The 16373-nt window shown below is 39.7% G+C and overlaps 1 protein-coding gene across 2 annotated transcripts in view; it reads left to right on the forward strand.

Moving 5' to 3' along the window:
• The window catches only part of DERA (deoxyribose-phosphate aldolase), a 53763-nt gene that overhangs the window by 7758 nt on the left and 29632 nt on the right, over positions 1 to 16373 (forward strand). Inside the window, exons 2-6 of one of the 2 annotated variants that reach the window (XM_026116982.2) lie at positions 2284 to 2381; positions 5737 to 5884; positions 7582 to 7677; positions 8982 to 9116; positions 16009 to 16137. In XM_026116982.2, coding sequence (XP_025972767.1) covers positions 2284 to 2381; positions 5737 to 5884; positions 7582 to 7677; positions 8982 to 9116; positions 16009 to 16137 — 606 coding nt within the window. The remainder of the gene's footprint in view (positions 1 to 2283; positions 2382 to 5736; positions 5885 to 7581; positions 7678 to 8981; positions 9117 to 16008; positions 16138 to 16373) is intronic. The other variant, XM_064515586.1, reaches the window with a different exon arrangement.

Raw genomic sequence — 16373 nt, forward strand, 5'->3', positions numbered from 1 at the left:
CGAATGATTCCACCTGAACACTTGGCACGTAGTGGGAGAATCACAGCACAGGGTTTGTGTTTCCTTTTGTTTTCTTTTCTTTATTCTCTTCCTCCATGGGCTTTGTCAACAATTGCTTGTAATGGCCCCTTTGGGGAGGGACCTTTGCTCTGTGCCGATCATTTAGGAGGCTTGACCTTAAAGTGACTGCAGAGCACGCAGAGGTTTCACTGGTTTGTACTTAAACTGTGTTTATATGGTTTCCATCTACTGAAATTAAAAAAGAAGGGAGTTCTTCCCATAGGTTTTGTAGCAACAGCTTTTCTCAGCTGCTTTCTACATGTCAGATGAGCTTCTGGCGTTTGAGACAGAATGAATAAGCCTGTGGCTTATCAAATGAAGAGAATTAATGAGGGTTTGCTGTTAGGCTGGTTTGCAACTTTGGAAGCTCCTCCTTTTCTTTTTTACTATACAGTGAGACTGATACTAAGTTGTAATGGAAATCCTAAAAATTCCTAATGCCCTTTTCTTTATTTGGTTTACTTTTGCTGCTTTTGGCCAGCATTTTGTCCCTGCAGATGCTAATTATTTACTTATATGTGGTAGTAAGAAAGTTGTAGCAAAGTGGTTTACCATACTGATAACAAGATTTAGTTTAGCTGTTTTTCATGCCCTTGTCCTGCATTTCCACTGCATCATTTTTAGCCTAGCATGGTTTCTCCAGAGCCTTTTTCAATCTTATTAGGAAAACAAGCTTGTGTTTAGACATACTTTAGCTAGTATATTAGCTCTGCACTTCTATATATTGTTAAAACAAAAAAGCGGGAAGAAAAAATGAGGGGACAAGATTTCCCTAAGAAATAGGGAATCCCTAAGATTTTGGCCCACTCCTTAAGTATTAAACCTTTTTTAATGAACGTGCTTGAAGGAACTGCAAGTTTAATACAGTAATGAAGAAGACTTTCAGAGATGAGATGCTGTCAACAAATTATGAATTTTTTTAATTAAAATTATTAATTTTTTATTAATCAATTAAAATTATTACCCAGAATTATTCATTATCTCTTAGCATTTGAACCTCTGTCCTTATACTGTCCTTAATTGGTAATTGATGATTGATATTGATGGTGGTGATTGGTTGATGATTGGTGGTTGATGATCATTGATGTTGTCTTCACAGTGTTTTCATGGCTTAGTTATGTAATTAGTATTTAGAAGAGCTAGCTATGTTTTGGGATATCAGGAATGTATAAAGATGTTCTTTTTCTCTTTTATGTTCTGTGAGCAGGAGGACTTGAGTTTGAGTTCATTCACATGCAAAATTATACCTTTGATTTCTCCTACTGAGCGGAAATTTCAAGATTCAAGGCCTGCGCTGTCAGTTCTCCTTTGTCACTCAGTTACCCTTCTTTCAGAGGTGTCCAGTTTTGGTGCTTCTCTTTTTGGACAGTTTCAAAAGTAGACTTCTAGAAAATGTTGAATACCCATTTCTCTTTGACTCTGATTATTGCTTGTGGATAATGAAACTCACGGAAAGTGAGAGCCAGGCTGTCTGCAGTAGGCATCTGAATGAATTTGCACATCGAACGTGTTGTCCTGAGTCCTCTGGAGCGCTTAGAAAGGCAAGCGCTCTAAGGAAGGCACGTATCTGGGCGGTCTCCAGGCAGATATGTTGCCCAGGGCTTAAATGCTGTTGTAAACTTGCAGCTAATCAGACCCTACTAGAAAATTCAGTAAAATTCGTTCTAGATAATAACAACCCAGATGCTTTATTGCATGAGGGTCTCTGAAGAGATTTTGGTGACCATGTGGGATACAGTTCCTGTAGACAAAAGTTTGCACACGCACACAAACTGCTATTACTGCTATTTTATGCTGGGTGCAGGCAGAACAGCCAAGGACTGAAAAAATGTTATCTTGCTCTAGAGTCAAGAAGTACATCAGTGGGCAATGACAGAAGCCTGTTTTTGTATGTTTTAGCTACTACATGTGTAATAGACTTTATAGTCCAGGAGTGGCAATATAGCATCTCTCACCAGCAGTAAGGTAATTCAGTTGTGATGGCAAACAAAACATGCTGTGTGAAGCACCCAGTTCACAGACCATCCCTGACAGAAGTTAAGGCTGTTATGATATTTCTGGACTGATGAGAAGTATGCAAGACCTTAAAAGGACATGAAAGCACAACACTGCCTTCAGAGGACCCAAACCGAGCTCCAACTTTCTTCTGAAGTCCCACACAGTATATTAAGAGAACACAAAAATAGCTGAGACTTCTCTTTTTTTTTTTCCCCTCCACCCCAGAACTTGGCTGGATCTCAAAAGTGCATGTGAATCAACCTGCAGTTCTGAGGCATGCAGAACGAATTCAAACGCGGAGAACTGTGAAAAGTAATTGGCAAGTAAGTGCTCTTTTTATGCATTCTGTTCCTGTATTTTTAAAGCAGTCACTCTCCCTCTCTAGGCTGCGATACTGAATTTTGTTCAAGATGCATGTACACTCAAAAGATTGTGCTTGTCCATGTCTTATTTTAATAATTTGTGTTTGATGATGATGGGATGGAATAAGGTGATGCATTTATCCAAACAAGTTAAAAACCTTATAACTCATGAGTGGCAAAACCACAAATGAATTTAAGTCATCTTTATTCATGAGTGGATTAAATTGTATATTACTATCCTACCACATTTATTCTGTTTCCCAGACAGATTTCTCTGCATCCAGCCTTCTTATTTTTTAATTCTGGAGTTGTAAGATATGATCATGGTCCCTGTCAAGTTTGACCTAAACCTTGATAATTGTTCTTTACTTAAAGATCCCCAACATGTGTGATTCCTTTGCTTAACCATTTCTTACCTAAAACTCAAAATACTTAGCTGGTTATGGGCCTGGGGGAGGAAATTAATGTTAAGGAGACTGACTTCTCAACTGCTGAGATACAGTAAGTGATTGGTTGTTGTCCATCTTTGTGTAAGATAGGTTCATGTAAGCCACTGGTAAAGATTTTCTTCGAAGCTCTGTCTTGCATTTGTTGAATACTCGTTTTCAGTGTCTTTAAAGTTACCGTCAGCCTCTGCTAGCTGTTACCGCCCTGCTGACCCAATTCCCAGCTGACCCAAGGTCCACTGCAGTTTCTCCAGTCCATAGATTGGGATCTTAATGTGAACCTGTAGGCTCAGCTAATAAGCTAATACTCCGGGCTGTGAAATGAAGCAGGAAAGGCGTGGCCACGTGTTGGGTTCGGCCACCTCAGCTGCAGGAAAGGGAAACTGAGAAACCACGGACAGAGCAGGGGTGACTGCTGTGCTTCAGCAGCCTTCAGCAGGACTGCAAGGACCAGGTCTGGGAAATGCCCTGGGACAGAGCCGGAGCTCCCAGTTACCATGCCTTGGCTGCGGGTTGCAATTGGTGTCTAAAGGAGAGCTGGTTTGACGTTCACCGAGCAGCTCTTCTGCAAGCAAATGTGTGATTCCTCTCCAGTGCACAGTGAGCAGGGATGAATATGTCACGCTTGTTTACTTGCAATGATAACCCAAGAGTGGGAGGAAGGAGGGGAGGGAGGCTCAGTGGTAACAGTGCAACATAATAGGGCACAGAAGGATTTGTTTAATTGTACTGAATTCTTCAAATAATTGTTCAAAGTAGTTGGCCTTCTGAGCTTAGCATAGTTTTGGGGTGGCCAAAGCTACATTTGCAATGAGCAGAAATGCTGTGGGCTGCAGTTCAGGAATAATTTGGTAGAACTGCGTGAGATCCTACCGGAAGGTGATAGAAAACAACTTCCTGCCTGTTACATGAACCTGAGAGTCTGTGCTGTGAATGTAATGATTAAATAAGAAATAGACCCAAGCTGAGGAAGGCTAGATACTATTTCAGCATTTCCCAAGACTTTCTTACACATGTAAGGTCACTTGATATGAGTTTAATAGGGCTATGGCTCTAGGTTGGGAAATAGTGTCAGTGAGAAAATCCCGAGGGTATTTCCTAACCTTGGCTATCTTCAGATACTTCAGGTGCAGCATATGTAAAAAACCGATCTTTCGATTTGGCGGAAATGACTGTATAAAGAACAAAGGAATAGAGAACCCATCCTTGATTACAAAGAGGGAATCATTTGGAAGAAAAGGATTTGCTGTCACTCCCTCAACGTGGTTGTAAGACAAATGTTCAATCATTACCAACACATCTCTGCTTTCCCATGCGGTAACGCCAATATTGAGCTATGCAAGTGTGGATTTACTGTGAAGAATACCAAGAGATTATTTTCAGGAGCCTCTCTACCTTATATGAACGCTGTCATTGCAGGATAGTCACGTGCTGTTTATTTCAGAGATGAGCTTGAACCTTTACATGTTTGATTGTAAGTAACACTACAGATTCAAAGTTTCAAGCCTGTATCTCAAAATATACATTTTAAAAAGCCTATAAAAAATAGAGTTCCTACCAGTTCTTGGAACTCTCTTCCTACATCTGTCTTGATGACTATGATTCATGTCTTAAGAGATGAGACAAAAATTCCCTTGAGTGGAGGATAAAAAAATTCCAGCAGAAGAAACTGAAAACCATTTACAGTGAAAAACCTTTTAAAGTGTTATAAGGTAAAAGTAGAAATCAGAAACAAGCAGTCAAACTTATCAGACTAACAGAGGACAGTAACAGTCATTCACTTAACATTACTGAAATTCAGTAACCCCCAAACAGATTTCAGTGTAATTAATTTACTAATATAAACCAGTTCAGAAGGAAGAGTCCCATCAACTAAGTGTGAAAGATTTGTAGACTGGACAGCCTGTTAAGATTTGCAGGGCAATACCTCCATGCAGAAAGAAGTTTTGCTGCATGTGCTGGCAAGTCATGTCACGGAGTGGAGTGCCGGGGAGGCGTTACCACATGATGCTGCTTTACAGACCCTCTAGCCATCGCAAGCTCTTCCCTTGTTGAATAACTGCCTGCTAAGGGATGTCACCTTTTAGTGAAACTGGCCCTGTAGATGAAAACTCACTGGAAATGCTTCAATAAATATTTCATATCTTTGGTTTTTGCACCAAATAGTTACAGATGTTTTTATCCCAGTTTCACACACAAGAAAGTGGAAACATCTGGCGACTCGACCCCAGGTTTTACGAAGCATATGTTCCTCTCGCAGGAGGACAAGCCTCCAAACGCATGCAAGAGTGCAAGTTGCTGATGTGCACATTCATCTGGTTATTTGCAGTCATAAGCCTGTGTTCCTTTGGAAGCACACATGTATGTTGAAAGGCATGCAAGCTTTGAAAGAGACACACTGTACAGAAGGGAGCATGTTATAATAATGGGGTTGCTCAGATAGATGGTGGTTTTATCTTTGTTTTGTAGAAGTAAATGTGAAACAAGATGCTCTTCATCCAACTAAAAACATCTACCTGGTTCTTACGAAGAGTCCTGTTTGGTACTTAGCTTTTGCACCAAAAATCGTGTACTAAAAATTGGAATTGATCCTTTAGTTATGAGACAATGGACTTTTGATTCCAAATCCTTTCTCCACCATTACATATTGCTTCAGACGTGAACAAATTTCTACCATCCCCATAAGCCATTCTTTGTATATCTTCGATGTTATATCCCATATGTTTCCTGATTCTTAGGGATCAATTATTTTCTAAAAAGTGAATTGATTCTCAGTGATATCCAAGCTTCTGATCCCTAGAACTTCTAAATCACTTTGGTTTGGAAAAATAAGCTAAAATACTGTTTTCATTTCCTCGCTCTCTATGTAGGCTGCTTGGTTGCTCAAAGCTGTCACCTGCATGGACCTTACCACTCTTTCAGGTGATGATACTCCTTCAAATGTTCACAGAATGTGTTACAAAGCTAAACATCCCATCAGAGAGGATCTACTGAAAGCCATGGACATGCATGATAAAGGTGTGTTGATTTTAGTTCTTTTTATTGTGTAGAGAAAATTTTCTCAGTATTTTGCAGTCTTCAGGTGTAAAAATGGCATCTTTCTACTGCGGAAGCAATTGTGGTAGGCAGCGCTGCACAACTAATAATTCTGAGGGCAATAAGCTAGGTCCTGTGTGGTCTTATTCCAAGGTCTAACTACAAAATATCTATTCCTTTGAGATGATAAAAGAATACAAGGAGAAAAAATTCATTCTTTTGGGGAACCAAAATGAAGCATGGACTCAGGAAGACACTCTAATTTATGATGCATAATGAGCAAATTTGATATGGAAGCCATAAGTGTGTAACCTCAGTGTATGTCTTTTAATAACAGTGCGCTAGGGTGAAACTAATTGTTCGAGTATTCCGTTAATCTGCTGATGTCCTTTCTAAATTGGAGAAGGGGGGAGGGATGTTCATGTGACTACTTTTGATTTCATGCTTAGTTGCTGTTTTTCCATGTAACTACAGAGCCCGCCACTTTGCCTCTTGGAAAAGATGCGTTCCACTGTTCTAAGCTTGTTATATTTTTCCTTCAGAAAACATTATCTGTCAACTGCTTATTTCAGTAATTAAGATAGGAGACATCTTTGCAGCTCAATCTACTTTAAGGAATTGATCCTACAGTGAGTGTATGTATAAATGTGTGCATATATGTGGTGCACAGACAAACAGAGCTTTTAGCAACATTAACAGGACTGAATGGGCAAAGGACAGCCCTTAAAAATTAGTAGTAAAACTTTCGTTGACATTACTAAACATCTTGCTCAAATAGACCCTATCTGAAGTCTAAATGTTACACCCAACCAGATCCAACTTCACAGCAAATTAAGACTGTCAGGAAAAGTTATACTTCTCTGTAATCAGTTAAACCCTCTTCATATCTGAGCAGCCCTTTTGAATTTTTCTGGGTGTACGAAATCACTGATGTGTCAGTGAATATCATTTGACTTTTGTCCTGTCATGTTAGCCTTATGGGGATCTAGTAAAAAGGAACTCGGTGACATTTGGGGTATGCATTTACTATTGAAATAGTTCAGTTTTACGCAGGCATTGGTCCACTGATTGAAGTCATATAGTGTAAAACCAAAGGGGAATCTGGTTTCTATCCATACATGTAAAATAACAAAGATTAGTCTTTTTTTTTAAAACTTGAATTTATGGACACTAAAGATGGTTGAAATATTAAATATAAGGCCAATTATCTGAGACTTTGAGAGAATAGCTTTTTAACTAGAAATGCAGTAGAACTGCATTAGCATAAAGAGAGCTCAGTTGCTGCTGGGTTTGGGCTGGCCAGCAAGTACGGACAGTTTGGCAGCACAGTTTCTCTCATAGTAAATTGCTGACTAAACGCATCTTAACTGTATGTGTTACCATTAAGCAGTGAATTTGTCAATGAAAAATCCTGATATTTTAACTCCTGCTAATGCAAACTTGTTCCCAGGGTCAGGTGAAAGAGCATGAGGGAGGTAACAATACGGAGAATCACCTGAACTGCTTGAGCAATAAAACAGATATCCCTAGTAGAGGTGTTGAAGATCCCTGTGAGAATACAGAAGTGGGAGGTGCCAACACTGCACGTGTGCTCATAATATGGCTAGTACTTAAGACAGTGAAATATATATATATATATATGTATGTTTTTATATACAAGTGAACTCTGACTCTTGCAGGTATTACTGTTGCGGCCGTCTGCGTATATCCTGCTAGAGTCACTGATGCTGTTAATGCCCTAAAGGCTGCTGGATGTAACATACCAGTAGCTTCAGGTAAGAATTTTGTTTTCAAATAAGAGGCTTATACCCAATTAAATCTTTTGTTGCTATAAATTAGGTAGTAAAATGTGGAAGTTGGGACTTGTTTTGGAGCATAAGATGGAAAGGTAGCAGGTAGAAAGAAGGGAATGGAAGGAAGGATTTGCTTTTGCTGTAATCTTTTGTTTTACTTTGACTTCAAGGCTATGCTAAGTCTGTTTTGCTGGAAGCTCTTCATAGAGGTCTTTAAGACGTATATCCATGTCTCCCTCACCTGAATTGAAGAGATTGAGATAGTGTGCCGGACAAAGTATCGTTAGACAACAAGGAGCTGTTATTATTAACAAAACCGAAATATGAGATTTAAAGAGTTCTGATACAACTTTTTCCCCTATCAGTTGTTTGGCTTTTCAGTACAATCCTACAAGCGGAATTCAGTGATGCTGTGTGGAGGCAAGGGTTACTGTCTGCTGAGCATCTGCAGGATCAGGACTTGTCTCTCCTGTGCAGTGAGTGGAGACTATTAGAAGTGAGAGTACAAGTCCTGAATCGACAATAAGCAAGCAATAGAATCATACAATTATGCAGGTTGCAGGGGAGCTCTGGATGTCATCTGCTCCAACCTCCTGCTCAAAGCAGGGGCTAGCTTTGAAGCTAGATCAGGTGATTCATGGTGATATCCATGTCTTCTGGATTTTTTTTGTGTTTATTTCATTGTTGTGTGTGGGGAAAAAAAATACAAAATGCATTTGTCTGTCAGAGAAAGAGAATTTCCAGCAAAGCCATTATTTCTTCCACTTCCAAAGTTACTTTTGGGTTTTGTACTGAAACATTATAAAGGTAATTTTAAGTAGACCTCATTGCAAACAGTTTTTACTATATTGTGGTTTAGCTGTTAAAAATGTTACTGGGATTTAACCTGAAATACTACTTAAAAGAATTGGACAGAATTAAAAAAGCGTATATTGCTCCATATATGAGTTCAATCCTTGTTTGTTCAGTTCTGCCTGAGGGAATAGATACAGTGCTTCCTTACTTAGGCTGCTTTGGGAAAATTTAAGATGTGTGAAAGAGACCACTTTACAAGGTACAGTTAGCATCATGTAAAATACTGGACAAATTACCAGTTTTTGAGAGAAGAGCTAATGCTTCTTGTCAGTGAAGAGAGGGAAGGATGAGGTGCCTTTAGATTTTTGAATCTATGGTAGGGATAAAAAAAAGAATAGATTACAAACTTTTTGATGTATTAGAGGCGTATGCAGTTTTATGGTCTGTCTATAAAACAACTTTTCTCTCCTCCCCACCCCCATTCTTCCTAGTGGCTGCTGGTTTTCCCTCTGGGCAGATGCCTCTACAAACCAGACTGGATGAAATAAAGCTAGCTGTGGGATATGGTGCCAGAGAGATTGATATTGTCATTAACAGGACTCTGGTGCTGACTGGCCAGTGGGAAGGTATGTACCCTTAGGCAAGAGACCTAAACCTGTGTATATGCTCATGCAAGCTCCGTCTTTGTCTCTTCCCCCACTCCCCCCTTCAGTCCTTGAAGAATTTGGTCCCTCCCCAAGAGTGATTGATAATTTGGGGCATTGCACTAAATAAAAGCTGTTTAATTAATTTATGACAAACAGTCAGATTTTTCTTGAAAAGAATGCTATTACGAGTTGCATCAGGTAGGGTATTCAGAGTGGCTTTGTTTTGAAAAACTGTGTCCATTTCTTCTATGCCTCTGAGGATTTTATGTACAGTATTAAAAAATAGTAAGTGAAATGGGAGAAAAGTGAATGCCTATGGTCTAATTATTTGAACAGTTTTGTTAAAACCCCCAAGGGGCTGATAATGTGGATGATATCTTGTTAAATATACATGTTTCAGTTCTTGACAAAAATATGTATTTTAGTTGTTTTCTGTTCCCTGGAAGTTGAGGGTACAAATTCACTGCTTGTATTATTATTGATGTTCTTGTGTCTCTAGACAACAACTACTAATTAGTAAGAACAATAATGCTGAAGATGGTTTTTGCTCTAATTGCCTCTCTTAATGTACTGTGAATGGTTTGCCTTAAGTGCTGACAGTGCTCCTATAACTAATCTCTATGTAAAGGTAAACACATCATTGTCTTGGAATGAATTTTCCATTTAGTTGTATAACTGCAGTACCGCAGTACCGTAATAGCCTGGTTGATTGGAACACTTCACGAAGGACACCTGGCACCTGAGTTTGGCTAAGGAAATTTAATCATCATGGTAACAGATCATATTTTCTGATCTGGGGCTTCCTTCCATTAGCAATTAGAACAGAACAAAAAAATAACAACTTTCTGCATTTGTGCCTTCAAGACTGTGATCCTAGCTCCCGTTGCTCTTGCATCTTAACCTCTTTTGTAGCATTTACCATCTCCATCCCCTGGCCCTTAAATATATGCAGCTTTACAGATGTGTGCCTTCTTGATGATGGGCATTGTCCCCGTCATTTGCTGCTTTCAGTGTGATTAAGTTCGTATCCAGCCTCAGAAAATGCTGGAAGATGGAGACTGGCTGACTGAGGGGTTTTAAATAGGACAGGATAGTGATGCAAATTCTGTACCAGCTGGCAGCAAGACTTCCCCCGACATGCACTCACACGCGTACGCATGCACTCACACGCGTACACACACACACACACACACACACACACACACACACACGCACACACACACACACGCTGGGCACACATACAGGTTTTAGATACAAAATGAGCTGGGCCAGTGATCTGTCACCATGACCAAAAAAAGGCCACCAAACTGGACTTGAACAGCAACTTGAACTTGTGTCTGAAAAAGTCTGTCACTGTCTTAGGGCAATTTTTGGACATGACTATAGTTACCATGCTTCAGACCTCATGGTACAAGCAGCCCTTAAGTGCAAGTTACATAGCACAGAGGTCAGGAAATTACTGCGTGCAGCCAGTTGCAAATACGGTCTCTAGATTATGTTGCCCAGGATTACGACAAGGAAAGTCAGAGAAAAAAATCCAGAGATAGATCCAAGATCCAGAGAGAATTTACTAAATAAGTAAATTATAGTTGACTTTTGGTTTGGTACGCATATTCTTTTATCCACAAGCTGAAGTCATGACAAGCTTGGAACACATCCTTTTCTAGGAATGGTTAGCTGACATTTCTTTTACTGAGGGCAGAATTGAAGTTATTTCCAAATATTTTCTCAAAGTTTATTTATGAATGTGAATCTGTGTGTATGGCATGTATTTACATTGTCATGGAACAAAAAACAACCTCAGGAACAGAATCTACTTGCTGTCTGATAATGATGATGATGCTGTGGGGGGAAAATACTAATATTTAACTTGCCCATTCCCCCAGAATTACTTCAGTAGGATGTCTGGGGTTTTTTCTGTGGAAAATCTAGTGTTGTGACTCCCTGTTTAGCCTGCAATAGATGTATGCTACCTGTGTGAAGCTGTAGTTTTCTAGGTGTGCCTAATGGTTATATTTGATACACTACAGTGTATAAAGTGTGTTTGAGGGAGCTAGAAGAAGAGATGAAGAACTCTGTAAGCAGGATCCATATATTATATAAAATTGAAAAAAGCGTCTAGGGCGGTAACTATGTCTGCGTTCAAGGTACTTCATAAACTTTAGCTGCCTTGCAGTTATGACAGAACCTCTGCTAATACTTATAACACTAGTATATTTTTATGGTTATTTTGTCATGCTGTCATTCTTCAAAATTGCAGGTATTATTGACAAAACTATCTTTGTGGTAGAGTGCTTTATTTTATTGTTCATATATTTTTTTAGCTTTTCTCCTAGGCTGTGCAATAATTGGGGTCACCATGTTGGAGAAGTGTTGCATTTCTTGCGAGTTTTCTGATTTGTTTCAAAAGCTTGCTGTATGATTATTTTAGTGTATATCCAATGATGTCAAGTTATTTTAAAGCTGTTCTTAAATATTGTTGGAACTCATTATGACATTCACAATATATTTTCTAGATCTGTTCTTTATGAGATAATCGCTAAGAGCTTTTTAGTAATGCTGAACATGAAAGCAAATTTATTGGACAGCTAATTGGGGTTGAAAAATAACCTTAAATGAGATTTAAGTTTATGAACTTACACATATATTCCTTTTAAAAACTGTTATCTTTTACAGCAATAATACTTTACAGTAGTTTTCTCAAGCATTGCCTTGTATCACTTTACAAAGTATGAATTAAGGTTAAAAAGCAGGATTTAAAGTGTCTCTAAAAGCAGAATTTTGGAGGCTGTATGTAAAAAGTTATGGAGTTGACCAGCAAATTATTGACAGAACACTGGATTTTCTTTTGCTGTTATCAATAAATACACTGGAGTTGCAGTGAAGCTGGCTGAGATGCTATAATGTTCCCACTAGTTACACAGCTTTCAGCAAACAGCTCTGCATCCCGTAGCATCAGCTGCTTCTGAGTGCTCATTTGTGCTATGTCAGTTGCTGTTTCCTCTAAAAAAAGGAAAAAAACAAATACACTGTAAGAAGTTTTAACATGATTACAGCCATGAAATATGTCAGGTATATCCTCATTTTGAAAGCTGTCTATAAACAGTGCAAAGAAAATACAGTCCCTGCTGCAGGCACTAAAAAGACCGCACATGTTGTTCAAAAACATTATGGCTAGGTTTACTGTTTTCTAGATCTGCAGCCTGACTTGGGACCTCAAAGTCCAGCTGTGCTATTTCTGTCTTACGTTGTCGGCAGCAGCACGGGTTCCCGAGGCCAAATGCTGTTTCGGTTTCACGTGAATCCGTGCAGCCGGGAGTTGCACATATGCGACTGCGAGCAGAGCTGGTGGAGCCGTGTTGCGCCGATAGCCTCGTGCTTGTCACTTTGTTAACAAACGTGCCATTGATGTGCCAGACGGAACGGGTTCCAGCTCACTCTCCACTTTCCCATCACGATTACCTTGATCTTTGGGTCTAGCAAAAATTGAAACATCTTCCCTCCTCATGGCAATTGCTGCCATTAACGTCAGTCAATGTGACTGGCTAGATAAAAACAGCAAATAAGCTGAACCTTTTTTTTTTTTTTTGGTGTTTTATCACCACATATTTGGAGAAGAGCTTCATAAAAAATTTAAGCTGTGATTTTTTTCAGTAGTGTTTTCATGTCTTCTGTAGAAGGTATGGATTATCTCCATTTATTATGTGATTTTTAGGAACAGGTGTATCACAACAGCTGACCATCTAGACTATAAGGGCTAATTACACCCAGCTGTAAGGGGATAATGATAGGGATCAGTGAGCACCTATCCCTAAATCTAACGTATACAAGTTTGCTTGTTTCCTTTTTTTTCCCCCTTGGCTTAAGATTTAGACAACTTCTAATATGGATAGTGCTCTGTTTTCAAGATGCTACAGCATCTTTCAATGCTACAGCAGTGTTGGCAGTTTGCTTTAAGGTTTTTTTTTTTTTCCTTGTCTTTAGCAGTCAGAACTGAGACTCTCTTGCAACCTCTTCATGATGGTCTTAGCTCACGGCTGAAAATATGTCTACGAGGCTTTCTGTGATAGAGGGTTTGCTCCAAAGCTTTCTGCCACTGCTGCTAACCAGAGAAGCTCTATCTGCTGTATCAACTGTTGGGGCGCTATCTATGTCACAGTCATTTCAGGAACCACATCCTCCAACTCTGCTTGAGCTGGCCTTAATAGTATGGAGATCCCATCCTGTTGAGACTCCTACTGCTGGTGGGCTTGACAGAACTAAGTAATTAAGTGACTGACTTTTTGGCAAGCACAGCCCATGCTAGAAGCAGCTCAGGACTCTGAAACCCTGAGTGCATGCCTAGGTGTGGTTAACTCCGGCTGTATTTTAGACATTTCACGAGAAGTTTCAAGATATTCAAGTTTGTCGTTTGACCTAAATCTGAGCGAGTATGAAACCTCCTGTTTCTTAAAGAAGTAGAAATTTTTGCATTTGTTATTTATCAAAGCAGTCTCTGTTTGATTTTTTTCAGGCTGGGGTGCTCTGCTTAATTTTCTCTGTCCCACAGGTAGTTGCATTTCTATCTGTGCTTTTACTGCAGGGCTGAGGATGTCCTATGAATGCCACATACTGTCTGTGATAATTGTTCTCTGAAGAGGGAACAGTTTTTATTACCTACACGCACGCCCCATTAAAGTATGCCCACTATGCCATCACTTTGGATAACCTGATAGACGCAGATGATTGAAGAGCCTCAGTTTTTCCTGCCCGTGGGTTGAGGCGTGCTGTCAGAGAGTGAGACTGTTCAAATGATCTTGGCACTAATTGCGTATAAGAGCACCTTCCAACAATAGGGAGGATGCTGTAGGTGCAGTACTAACTTCAGTGAACAACAGTTATGAAGATATAATTTCCTTTCATGGCATCCAACCTAAATGCACATTTTCTTGATTTTGTTTTGACATTTTTGGCGGCATATCTTAAAGGTAGAGAAAACTGGCGTCTTTTCTTCTTGTTACCGAAACTAGAAGAACATGAGAGCTGCTTTCTCTGGCTTTCCAAAGGAAAAGCATCACTCCACAAAAAGAGACTGCGTTTGGGTTTAACACGAGCAGCGTTATCAAATGCACAAGAAAATAGCACAACTTCTTTGTATTTCTTTTTTGAGTCTTGATTTGATGTAGAAGGTTTCTGGAGTATCATCAGTTGATCAATAAAACATGTTAGACTGCATGCTAGTACTGATTAATTCACACCTTTGGTACACAGTGAGAAGAAACAAGGTGAAGACCAGAGTCTATAAAGGGACTTGTTAAGTGCATTAGCCCGTTGTCTACTAATGGGCATAGTACGTCTTGGAGGACCACCGCAGTGATCCCAGCCCCTGCTGCTTGATGTGCCAATGGCATCAATAGGATTCGGTGGTACTGTGGGTGGAGGGGAGGTCCAGCCGTACAGCAGCCCAGCCAGTCCTCCTGGATGTTTCCAAATCTCATTTGAGGACTGAAGGGAAAAGAAAGCTGGTTGTACTTCTGAATAAATTTAGTCTCACATAGCCGTATCCTGGACATTTCTGGCAAGAAAGGCATGTTAAAAGCTGTATTTTAGCCTAAAATTAACCTTAGCCTAAGTTAAGTTTTCAATTAAGTGTTTAAAGAGTGAGTACAGTTTATGAAAAGGACCCTCTTATAAGGAATTCTGTTTCCTTATTCCATGCTTTTTTTATTTGCACTCCAGAAATGGTGACTGTACACTGTAAGATCTGCTGCTTTTCTCCTTACCATTAACACTGGATGAGTATAAGTCGTCTCTAAGTGGCCAGCTTCTGGCAAATACATTAATTTCTAGCTTTTTGATGGAAAACCAATGAATTTTGCTAAAGAGGTTGGGAAGGTTTTCCTGTGCTCCTCATGTTTCATGCTGCAGTCCCACAGCAAGCTGAGCCGAGCTGACCTAAGTTCTGGCTGCCGTTTTCCCTCTGGCTCTCTGCTGAGAGGTCCTGCAGGAGTCCTCCCCGCTGCGGTGTTTGCTTCTTTGAGCTGTTTCTGATCACTATGTGCTGATCCATATCCTGGGTAACCCCGTGAGCTCTGCAACGCCTTAAGCAGGTTTATAAATGCAGATCCATGGGGTGGAGTCTCTGGTTGATAAGGTACAATCTGAGGTTTCAGTCTCCTCTCTGTGGGGATATTAGTAGCCCATGTCGATCAGGCTGCACGTGTTCAGAAAATTCTTATTTTCAGGAAAATGAAAACCGTGCTATTCGGGTGCCTAAGCGCAAGCATCTAGTTCAGACTTCCCAAGATAGTGCTGTGGTACTAGGAGGTTTGGCAGAAGACCTGAGGGGCATGTGGACCCTCCTCAGTGGCAGCTGCAAGCCAGGTGGGTTATGCCAGGGCATCTCTGGCGGCACTCAGTGGATCCCACTTTTGTTGTTTTTTAGACTTAGCCTTTGGCAGATATAGTTGAAGGGGGCAGAGAGGTTGCTGACATGATGTATACAGGAAAACGTAATTGTCCCTGAGTACTGATTCAATTTGCTACTGTATTTATTGCAGGAAAAGCTGCTTCAGAATCAATGGTGAAAATATACTGCAAAAGCTTCAATATTGTAGTATTTTTTCTCCTGACATATTCATGAGTGTTCGGCATACTGTGCATATTCTTAGTTTTGAGAGAAATGACATTAATAGCTATTAAGTTAAGTCTGAAACTGTGTGGCATTGTTAATTACCTCCAGTCATGCAATTTATTGAACTTGGGAAACTTAAGTTCTTGAGTGTTATGACTAATTATAGGATTGGAAATTAATCTAGAAGTGGAAATTACAGCCATACTTGAAAATGTTTCTCAGCCAACTTTGATCATTTTCAAATGCTTTTATCCACAGATCTGTATGAGGAGATCCGTCAGTGTCGTGAGGCCTGTGGAGATGCTCATATGAAAACAATCTTATCAACAGGTGAACTAGGGTCACTTGCTAATGTCTACAAAGCCAGTATGATAGCTATGATGGCAGGTAAATATATGCTTGGGTTTTTTTTAAGCTAAGAATTTCTTGGCTATATTATTTATGAAGCTTAAAAATTCTAGTCACAAAAGTTTAGTTTTGTGTATAATAGGCAAAAACTGTTATGCAGCAATTACTGAAGTTGCAGGTGTAGTACTAAAGTGTCACTTGTTTTATATAACCTAGAAGAACTGCACGAAATGTTAAATAACACTTAAAATTGCTAAATGACAAAAATTGTAGGA

Source organism: Dromaius novaehollandiae, chromosome 1 (genome assembly GCF_036370855.1).
Source record: "Dromaius novaehollandiae isolate bDroNov1 chromosome 1, bDroNov1.hap1, whole genome shotgun sequence".
NCBI classification, from domain to species: Eukaryota; Metazoa; Chordata; class Aves; order Casuariiformes; family Dromaiidae; genus Dromaius; species Dromaius novaehollandiae.